The 11554-nt window shown below is 37.4% G+C and overlaps 4 protein-coding genes across 4 annotated transcripts in view; 1 reads left to right on the plus strand and 3 right to left on the minus strand.

Moving 5' to 3' along the window:
* LOC135340209 (stalled ribosome sensor GCN1-like) overlaps nucleotides 1-11339 on the plus strand; it is a 35622-nt gene extending 24283 nt beyond the window's left edge. Inside the window, exons 36-37 of the mRNA XM_064536530.1 lie at nucleotides 10307-10501; nucleotides 11143-11339. Of these exons, the coding sequence (XP_064392600.1) occupies nucleotides 10307-10501; nucleotides 11143-11232 (285 nt within the window). The 3' untranslated portion in view covers nucleotides 11233-11339. The remainder of the gene's footprint in view (nucleotides 1-10306; nucleotides 10502-11142) is intronic.
* LOC135339652 (serine/threonine-protein phosphatase 6 regulatory ankyrin repeat subunit B-like) overlaps nucleotides 1-11554 on the minus strand; it is a gene marked incomplete in the record, with an annotated part of 1209744 nt that overhangs the window by 862500 nt on the left and 335690 nt on the right.
* LOC135340216 (serine/threonine-protein kinase/endoribonuclease IRE1-like) lies at nucleotides 1252-3352 on the minus strand. Its single transcript, XM_064536535.1, has one exon. It carries the CDS (start codon nucleotides 3326-3328, stop codon nucleotides 1349-1351), a length of 1980 nt encoding a protein of 659 aa, XP_064392605.1. The 5' UTR covers nucleotides 3329-3352; the 3' UTR covers nucleotides 1252-1348.
* LOC135340215 (serine/threonine-protein kinase/endoribonuclease IRE2-like) lies at nucleotides 4593-6784 on the minus strand. The gene has a single exon (XM_064536534.1). The coding sequence runs from the start codon at nucleotides 6726-6728 to the stop codon at nucleotides 4695-4697; it is 2034 nt and encodes a 677-aa protein (XP_064392604.1). The 5' UTR covers nucleotides 6729-6784; the 3' UTR covers nucleotides 4593-4694.

Below are 11554 nucleotides of genomic sequence, written 5' to 3' on the forward strand. Positions count from 1 at the left end.
ATGGAATGTGAGAGCAATCTGGTATGTCTTGACGTACTTGACATGGACATCATATAAAATAATGTATGTGCAACAAAATAAACACACTACCATATCATTAATTTGTGTATGTGTAGGACACGCGTCCTAAGGAGGAGTATGATGTGGATCACATCTCAGGAACGATTCAGTTTGATCCAGAGAGTGCATGAGCAGTCACGTACTGGATCATCCCAGGCTACAGTACGGGTGAGAGGTACAGCTAGGTACGTTTTGTACATGCATAAATTATCAACAATTATCAATGACGTTAATTTGCGCAAATGAGCAGCTCTGAACGTTGAACGCAAACAACTAGCTAGCTAGAATCAGATGTCATTCTTCAATTACTACACCTCTATTAAAATACGTACTTTATGTAAATCCTCACGAAATATGCGAAAAGTCAGCAAATAATATTATTATAAACAGCTATTCCTATACAAATACAACGTCACGGTTAACATTTACTAGGTAAGTCACCACGTGTGTGTCATGTTACTTTGTGCACCGTTTTTGTGTAGAGCTATCAGTAGTTCGACATGCACCTTTCTCTTCTTATATACTCTTGGTAATAGCCACTGTTGGTATGTCTGGGTGACTGCTGTTAACAAGTCATAAACTAGAGCAGCTGCTAACCTTGTCCGTACTCTTCCTTGACAACAGCGCTGACTGGGCCATAATGCAGACCAGGGCCACTGCACTATATCAGGTTGCTACTCAGAGGATGCTGGATCTAGGCCCGAAGAGACAGGTGGCTGAGGCGGTGGTTGCCTTGGCGACATTGGATAGGGTCCCTGTGTGTGTCAGTCGACTCCATGATCCAGTGTCTATGGAGTCTTGTGAACAAGATGAGCGATGATTCTCCCTTCGCCGTCGGAGTTGGAATTCTCAAATAGGTGTGCGTAAATAAATAGTTAGACACTGTTTAGGAAGTTTCTACATGATTTAGAAGCCCAAAGGGCTGGTTGTAGTATCCCAAACGCAGTGAGGGTTCTACTAGCCCTGAGGACTTCTAAAATCATGTGGAAACTTCCTAAACAGTGTCTAAGCATTAGATCATAGCAACCAGCATTTATTTAGCCAATCAGATTTGAATGTTCTTATGTAATCTTTGCTACATGATTTTCTACGTGAAGTACATGATATTCTAAGTTGGATAGAACACTTCCTTTAGCCAATCAAATTGCAGTATTTATGGCAAACATGATCTAAATACAAGTATAATCCATTCCTTAAATGTATCTACAGTGTATACATCTACATACATGACTATATATAAAGTGGTTTAACAAAGACACGTACACTAGCTAAACGTTACTGCATGTGTTCAATTCTTTTTCTTGCGATTTAACTGTTCCAGTTCTTCTTTTTTTTGAAATGTATACAGTAGCAACTTCGAAAATTTCTCGTTGAAATATCTTGCTACTCCTTCACTACAACAGTAGTACGTGCGTTTTAGATCCTCACTTAGCTCATCGAAGTGCTCGCTTTTGTTTCGAATAAATCTTAGAAGTCTGCAAATATCAGCTTTGTCCATACGTTTATCAACATCACATTTGACTATCACATCAAGATAGGATGTCCAGCTTCCAGTGTAGACCTCACTAGAATCTGCACGTACCATCCTTTGAAATGTTTCTTGCTCTTTGTCGACTGCCATTTTGCCAATATTATGGTAAAACTTGCTGATTTCTTCGTCAGTCCAAAATATTGGATGCTGTATAACCCACCTTGCCTTGGGGCGCTTTTTGTAGTCACGCTGAATCATAAAATTGATTAAACTTTTTGCAAGTACTGGCTTGAATCCTCTTGAACCTTCTATTTTTAGCTGACTTAGTTTTGGCTGCCCTATGCCATAGCAAATATTTCGTTGGCACTGCTCTAGATCGTCGATTTTCCCAAAAGGATGACGACCATTTGCTAGTACATAATAAAACACACAACCCAGTGAGAATACATCGACTGCACTTGTTCGTTTACCACCTTTCCAAAGCTCTGGGGCTGCCCATCCTATTGTGCCATATGGTTTCTTATGATCTGAATTTTCTTTTTCGAAGTGCCCCAAATCAAAATCAGATATAAGAAAGTATAAGCCATCATCCCTTTGCTTTAGAAGAATGTTTGTAGGCTTTATATCTCGATGTTGTATTCCTTGTTTATGTACGTGCCACAGGCCGTCTGTGATTTGTCTAAGACTTGTTAGTTGCGAAGATGTTGCTTCTTTTTTGCTTTGTATTGCTTCTTCTAAATTCATATCGCACAGTTCAAGAGCAATATATAGGTGGTTGTCATTTTCTTCTTTACAAAAGTACTGAACAATGTTAGGGCTCGGCTTGGTGTTTGACATGCGCAAGAGTATATCCAATTCTTTGTCCGGCTTGCTGCTCGATGCTTTAAGGTACTTTTTCACAGCTATACTTCTGCCATCTCGAAGTGTTCCTTTCCATACATTATGAGCCATTCGCTTCTCAATTTTTATTTGTCCTATTTCCATAGCATATATTTCACTGAAATTCCCATGCATGTCTCGTACAATAATTTCAGACATGCAACATGCACAGCATGAGCAGAAAAGTATAAAAAGTATTGGAATTAAAAGAAAAACGATGCCCAGTAAATACCTGTACTTCCATAGGCGTGTAATCTGTCTGTCTTGATGGGCATCTGAATAATATAACGTTTTTATAGAATCTTCAAATATAAACGATATTTTTGGTGATGACGTATCGGTGTAGTCAAAAGTTTGTAATTCGTCGTTAAAAGAGAGATCAACTATTTTAAGCATAGGAAGATTCTTGAAAGATTGATCGTCTATTTCTTCTATGCTATTATGAGAGAGATTAACTATTTCAATGTCAAACAAATTGTTAAAAGCATCTTTGTATATTTTCTTAACTTTATTGTGATCAAAAGCAATATTTACAACATTTGGGAACTGTTGAAATGTATTCTCTCTAATGATATCGATGTTATTGTGCCGAATATAAAGAGACCTTACTGTAGTGAACTGTGGGCTTATTTCAATTTTGATGTATTCTGTTTTACATCCATCAAATACAATAGATTCCAAGTTTGTAATTCGGAGTGGGATTAAGGCGAAGTTCAGAGCAAACAAATCAGAGTTAGTGATCTCTAGATGTGTAATAGTAGAAGGCAGATCATTCAAATCTTTCATATTGTAAACTTTCTCACATTTTGCGAGCTTATTATTCCGGTAGAGGCTGCACTTACCCTGGTTTGATCTACCCATTGTTATTGGGAAGAGGAAGCTGCCGGTTAAGCACAGAAATAGTATGAAGAAAGCCATCTCTGTGTATGCTTCAAATCTTTGTAAAGGGGTGTTTCTGTATTTAAGTCATGAATTTTCTATGTAGGTACATGCATGTATAATTATATTTTTAAATATTCATTGTAATATGCAATTTTGATGAATATCTATATTAATTTTTGCTAAAAGATTCTTGGCTGTGTCTTTGCCTTCTTGCATGTAAATACCTATCTACACACCGTACGTCCACACACATGCAGTCCATTGCTTATCAACCAATTTAAGCTCTAATAGCCAAATATCAAGCTAACAAAGGGAGTTAAGTATTATTTAGAACACCTAGCCAAGATTAAGTGTTTTAATCTGCGTGCCGAGGATGGCCTCAATTAACGTGGTGCTCGAGGCGCAGCCGAGTGCATTACGTAACCGAGAGGCCATCCGAGTGCACCAGCATTAAAACACGTGACTTGGCTAGGTGTGTACGTGTTCTAGTGCTGTCACGTGAGCTCTAGCCTCGTGGCAGCTAATAGATCTAGCTACATTTTAAATCAGTTGCTGGTGACTAGCTAGCTAGCTAGACGTAATAGCAAGTTTTAGTAGGTTTGTAGATCCAGTAATTAACTGATGCAAAGGAGAAAGAGATACGATCTAAAGCTATCTGGACTGACTGCATGGGCATGTTCTCGACTTATTTCTTCTGCTGACCAACAGTCCCGATCCCACTACTGGATATGCCTCCAGTTGATCTGGCTTACTGGATGGGAAACTTTGTGCGCAAACTATATGGCAATGAGTATCTGGCTCTTTTGGAACGCTATGATATTCGAAGCACCTTTGATGAAACGATTATATGGATCTGGCTTAGGTACAGGTACGTACATCTTCGAAGCAAGCTGAGCCTATTTCTCCAGACGAAAAAGTGATGCTATAATTATGGTCAAGTCAGCAATTCGGTACACATGAAACAATAACATTCAACTTTCTAATACTTTTCAGCTCTTTGCTTGTGTACGTATTCATACGTATTCAATCTGCTTGTATTATTATGATGACATTCTGCTTGTATTATGATTGTCTGATAAAAGTGTGCATTATTAACAAACCAACTTAAAGCACACTTAAGTGTGGATCCATGGTCACCTGACTACTTTCAGATAAGCTGATTGGCTGGAGATCATGTGATCAGCACTAATATTTATAAGTGCATGGGAGTTGGTTAAAATGGCCACAGACATACATTGTATGTATATCTGTATACATATACATAATGCTATATACACACATTATAGCGCTAAGGGTCTGTTATCATGCACAGGCTTACATATGTTCTCTGCAGAATTAATTGTAACACGCTTTTAAGTAAAAATAATTATAGTAAAACAATTTACATGTATATGTATACTGTTTATGTGCTAGCTTGTGCTTGAGCTTGAAATGTTCGGTCTGCGTGGTACATCTCGATCAGAAGACGCGGAAAGATTGTGTCATAATACATTCGTACACCGCCTTTTCTTCGGTAAATTTCAAATTGTGATGAAGATTTCGCTTTGATTCTATCGAAGTGTGTGATCTTGTCGCGTACTACTTTTATTAAAGAACAAATATCATTTTCACGTTTTCCACTGAAGCTATCACGGATCACTTTGTCTTGGATGTGCACTTTCCAGTTGTTGTTGCGATACACCTTAGTTGAGTTTTCTCTAATGCATTTTCGTAATTCTTCATACTTTTCTGCATTAATGTCATCGAATTTATCACCTACATTTCTGTAAAATATGTGAAATTCTTCATCATCCCAAAAAAATGGATGATCTAAAACTTCTGAAGCATCTGGTCGTTCTTCGCCATTAAATGTCAACATAAGTTTGATCAAATCTTTGGCTTGTACCTTCATGAACATGTGCTCTAGTTGTAGCTCATTATCTTCCAGAATTGGCGACATCATGCCTAGAATCTTATCCTGGCATTCTTTCCGCTCAGACTTAGTAGTGATTGCTCCGAATGGATGCTTGCCACGAGTTAGTGCGTAATAGAATACACAGCCCATTGAGAATATATCCACAGCAGGTAATCTTTTTTCTTTACCCCAGAGCTCAGGGGCTACCCATCCCATTGTGCCATAATTTGTTTTGTGTTTTGATTCTGTTCCCGTTATATGCCCCAAATCGAAATCTGATATAATGAATCTTGCAGTGTCTCCTTCGTACTTTATAAGAATATTTTCTGGTTTGATATCTCGGTGTTGGACTTTTTTATCATGAAGGAACTTTAAGCCGTTTGCTAGCTGTTCTAGGCAGGATCCTCTACCTGTTGCCATGTATTTGTTAGCTATTTTGTTCTTGTTTAAAATAGCATCGTGTAGTGTTCCTTCACATACTGGGATTAATGCAATGTACCGATATTCCTTATCTGTTTCTGTCATTATGTACTGAATGACGTTGTTATGTGATTCTTCTTTCTTCGTGAGTTGGAGCAGTATATCAAGCTCTCGGATTTCATTTATGTATGGATTCAATTTACTTCGTTTAACCGCAACCGTTCTATTATCTCCACTTATTTCTCCTTTGAATACATTTCTTCCAATTTCTTTTGGAGAAAACTTTATTTTCCCCACAGTTTGGTGATGTATCTCGTTACTAACTTTTTCCTGTGTGCGTTCAACTTTGTGCGTATTTAGATTGTATATTTTGATAATACCTGTTGTAATAATAATGAGGATAGCACAATAAATTAAAAATGTAAAATTGTACTCAAGATCTTGAGATGTGTTGCATTCTTCTGCTGGTGTGTGTGAGAGTACTAATGTTGTCGATAAATTTTTTCGTAATAAACAAATATCCACTTTTTTTAATTTGTTATTCGATAGATCTAATGTTTTTATTTTGAGATTTATGAAGGCATTCTCTTCAATCGTTTCGATACTATTGTGTGATAGGTTAATAAATTCAATTCTTTTTAGGCCACTGAACGATTTCTTGTAAATTTCGTCGATTCGATTGTTATTTAAAATGATATGAGTAATATTTGGAAAAAAATGAAACATACCATTTCGTATTAAATTTATTTTTGTGAACTGTATGGAAACATTCTGAACTTCTTTAAATGTTTGTTTATGAATGGAATCCGAGTATCGGCTCAAGTAGCTTGTTGTAAAGTTGTTAATAGAGATGGTGATCAATTTTGTTAGATGAGAAGGAAATCTACCGAAATCGATAATACTCCAACTACCATCTCTTAAAATTAGATCAGTAGTATCCACTGACAGGTTATTAAAACCAATTAAATCTGTCTCTTCGAATTCAGTACATTCAACAACTTGCCTGTTGAGATATTGGTAACATGTACACTTCACTGGACAGTCTTGCTCCAAAGTAACTGTAAGATTGAATCCTATCGTCAGGACTAGAACGATAGTGGTTATGCTCAGAGGCTTTGTCATTTTGCTATATAGTCTTTATTATGTTTCTATATATAGCTGTGTGTGTGTATTATAGTGATAAACGCTGCGTGTATTATTATGAATACCTTTAGCGGCTGCCACGGGTCAGCATGACCTTATTCCAAGCTGTGACCCCACCTGACCTCAGTTAATTGTATTCAACTGTTCCTGGTATGTGTAATTAAGACTTTGATCTCACATGCACGCAGTTCAGTATAATATCAGTTTTCGTCGATTGCGAATGACAATATACATAGACCCTTGCTCTCTGAAGTACAACCACCTCGATATATCGGCCATCTGCATGGTTGGGCACGGTTTGCTATACCTAGATATTTACTGCACAAAACTCGCCCTGAAATGCGGCCACTCGCTATTCCGTATACTGGCTGCCCCAAACTGCTGGATATGACGTTTTGGATGTGGTTTGACAGATAAATAGAGAGCGTAATGATTCATTATTCTCGAGATAGAGCCGCAAAATTAGTCATTAGATTTTGAGGTAAGGTCGTTTTTAGCCGCAGCTATTTTCTAAAATGCGCCCACCTCGCTATTCCGGCCAAGCTGCACTGTCCCAAGGGTGGCCGGATTGACGAGAGTCAACTGTATTGTATAGCGGGTACTGTTTAGCGGGTATATTTCAAGGGTATAAACTTTCGCGGAATGACTGTCAGAAAGGTTTTTGCGGATTTAATTTTCGCTGAATAGCAGCCTTTCTGCAGGGCGATATTGAATTCATGGGTATAAATGTCGTGGTAGATGCTTAGTCAGCGAAAACCTCGAACATATTTATACCCTCGAAATATATACCTGCGATAGCAGAATAGCAGCCTTTCTGCAGCATGCGTGCATGCAATATTCGATGTATAAATGTTCGTGGTAGATGCTTGATCAGCAAAAACAACGAACATTATACCCTCAAAATATACCCGCTATACGATATATAAAGTTTCGCGGAAAGACTGAATAAGTATTCGCGGATTTAACCTTCGTGGAAAGCAGCCTTTTTCATGCATGCTGCAAAAATTCGTGGGCATAAATGTTCGCAGTATATTCAGCAAAAACCACGAACATTCATACCCTCGAAATATACCCGCTATATATACGGCATACAAACCTGATTGCTTTTCAACTATTGCGAATTGCATGCAAAGCATGGGAATTTGCATGCGCATGCATGCATGCTCACTCTTTGCATACATGTGTTTCTTTCGATTGCGCAAACATTTGCAAAAGAACATCGCATTCGAAACCCGATATACGGTATGGCTCACTCTTCATGTTTCAAAGATGATGTACATAATTACAATAATTATATACATGACTGTATACAATGTGGATCATATCATAATTAAGTAAAAACTCTTATACATGTATAATTATACTCCATAATTATACGTATTTATAGCTGTTCCAGTTCATCTTTCTTTTGAAATGTATACAGTTCCAGTTCATCTTTCTTCTGAAATGTTGTTTTTAGCAACTTCGGAAATTTCTCATTGAAATATCTTGCTACTCCTTCACTACAACAGTAGTACGTATGCTTTAGTTCCTCGCTTAGCTCATTAAAGTGCTCCATTGTATTTCAAATGTGTCTGAGAAGCTTGCAAATATCAGCTGTGTCAAAATGTTTATTGACATCACAGGTTACTACTACTTCAAGGTAAGATGTCTAATCTCCAGTGTAGACTTCACTTGAATTTACTCGTAGCATCCTTTGAAATTTTTCTTGCGCTTTGTCAACATTCTTTTTGCCAATATTGTTGTACAGATAAAAATTGCTGATTTCTTTGTCACTCCAAAACATAGGATGCTGTGTGATCCACTTTGTCTTGGGTCGCATTTTGTAGTCACACTTAATCATTGAATTGATTAAACCTTTTGCAAGTGCTGGTTTGAATTCTTTTGAACCTTCAATTGTCAACTGACTTAGTTGTGGCAGCTCTTTACCATTGCAAATATTTTTTTGGCACTTCTGTGTAGATTGTCAATTTCCCCAAAAGGATGACAACCTTTTGTTAAGGCATAATAGAACACACAGCCCATTGAGAATACAATATAATGTCTCCTCCTTCGTACTTTATAAGAATATTCTTTGGTTTGATTTCTCGATGTTCAACGTCATGATCATGAAGGAACTTTAAGCCTTCGGCTATCTGTTCTAGACAAGAGCCTCTACCTGTTGCCATGTATTTGTTAGCAATTTTGTTCTCTTTTAAATAGCATCGTGTAGTGTTTCTTCACATACTGGGCTTAGTGCAATGTACCGATATTTACTATCTGTTTCTGTCATTATGTAATGAATAACGTGGTTACTGGATTGCCCTTTTTTCGCAAGTTCAACCAGAATATCCAGTTCTTCAATTTCTTTGATAAAATTTAATGGGTTCAGTTTACTTCGTTTAACTGCAACTCAATTTATTTGTCTCTTGACAAAATATACAGTAGACTCTCGCTATTCTGGCTCTCTAAAGTACGGCCACCTCGATATACCGGCCATTTGGCTTGGCACGGAATGCTAGCTATATGTTTACTGCACAAAACTCACCCTGAAGTGCGGCCACTCGCTATTCCGTTTACCGGCCAGTGCTGGCTATCCCAAACAAGGTTTTCAATGTAATTTTATACGTGTATTACGGCCGGATATGACGTTTTGGGTGTGGTTTAGCAAATAAAATTGGATTACACTTAAATAGAGAACAGAATGATTCATTATCCTACATTATCCTCGAGACAAGAACCGCAAAAGTAGTCATTAGATTCGAGGTAAGGTCGTTTTTAAGCCGCGGCTATTTCCTGAGCTGCAGCCACCTCGCTATTCCGGCCAAGCTGCATGGTCCCAAGGGTGACCGGATTAACGAGAGTCTACTGTATCGTTTTCTTTTAATTTGTTATTTGATAGATCCAGTGTTTTTATTTCGATGGTATCCTCTTCAATCGTTTCAATACCATTATGCGATAGATTAATGAATTCAATATTTTTTAGGCCACTGAATGAATTATTGTAAATTTCATCGATTCGATTATGGTCTAAAATGATATGTGTGATCTTTGGAAAATAGTCAAACATACCTTTTTGTATTGAAGATATTCTGAACTTCTTCAAATTTATGTTTTTGAATGGAAATGGAATATCGGCTCAAATGGTCTGTTGTGAAATTGCAGATGGTGATCAATTTTGTTAGATAAGAAAGGAATCTACCGAAATCGATAATACTCCAACTACCATCTCTCAAAATTAAATCAGTAGTATCCACTGACAGGTTATTAAAACCAATTAAATCTGTCTCTTTGAATTCAGTACATTCAACAACTTGCCTGTTGATATTTTCTTGATGTTTGTAACATGTACACTTTACTGGACAATCTTGTTCCGGACTAACTGTAATAGTCAATCCTATAGTCAGGACTAGAAAAACAGAGGCTATGCTCACAGGCTTTTTCATTTTGCTAGTCTTTGTAAGGGCCTTTTCTGTACCGGATACATGAATAGCTTATCAGATTACAGTGTGATGATTTAGTAAGGTGTTGTGGTATATGTGTGTATATATAGTAATCCTTTGATCCCACTCACCCAGAGCATGACCCACTCTTCGAGTGACATCCGAGTGGCAGGGTGTGACGTGTGTGCCTCCCTCTCCTCCCCCTCGGACCCCCTCCTCGTGTCTCTCCTACCCCTCGTCCTACAGTGCTGCCGAGACAAAAACACTGCTGTCAAGGCAACGGCTGAGAAAGCTGTGTCCAACCTCATCCAGGGAGAGGCTCACTTGAGAGTAAGTCGCAATGGTGTATTATACTATGTAAGCAAGTATATTTCGAGGATATAGCTAGCAGTTTTTACTGATTATAAGCATATCGCGAACATTTATACCCATGAATTTAGTATCGCATGCATGCATGCATGCATGCTGCAAAAAATGGATGCTATATGCCGCGAAAATTAAATGTGCGAAAACCTCTCTCTAACAGTCTTTTCGCGAAAGTTTATTTCCTCGAAATAAATGCCTGCTACACGGTAGTACATGTCAGTGGAAGCAAACATTTTATACTGTAATTATTGATAACATAATTTGTTTTCTTTTCTCTGTGGTACGTATGCTTGTTTTAATGTTTAAGATAATTATGGCTCGATTTAGAGCACATAATTATATACTCGTATTATGATATCTCTTGTTCTGTACTTTATGGCTGCTAGCTCTGCTCTAGGAAAGAAACCTTAACGATATGAACCAGCTGTGACAACTACATATAGGTCGAAGATTAAAAGGATAATATGTGGTTGGATAATGGGATACATTATGGTTTAAGTATGAGCATACAGGCTTTTGTTAGAAAGCCCAGATTTTTTGAAGCATAAAGTATACATGTAACTACATACATAAAGTACCTTACATTTACGTCAACCCCCATGCAGCACTGTATGGGACTTGTGGAGGCTCTGGATGGAAGTAAGCTAGAAGACAGTTACAAGAAAGTTCAAGCAAAGTTAGCCAGAGACTTTTGAACATTATTTTCATAGTACAGAATCAGATATTACGATTGTATTCCGTTAACCTTCTAGTTTATTAGTTTATGGAGTTGTTAAAAATGCATAATTATTGTTTTATGGTGTGATAGGGTATTTACCTAATAATTATAGCTGCATGGCATGTCACGTACTGCATTCATATGATGTAGCTTGTACATGTATAGGGAGATATAATTATATATATTCTGTGTTCTTTTGTAATTGCATGTCTCTACATGCATGTGTACTGTTTTGATGTAACAGAGTGTATAATTTTATTAATTTTGTTCGTTCAATTTTGAAACAATCAAGTTAGAGA

The sequence above is a fragment of the Halichondria panicea genome, chromosome 8 (genome assembly GCF_963675165.1).
Source record: "Halichondria panicea chromosome 8, odHalPani1.1, whole genome shotgun sequence".
Taxonomy (NCBI): Eukaryota; Metazoa; Porifera; class Demospongiae; order Suberitida; family Halichondriidae; genus Halichondria; species Halichondria panicea.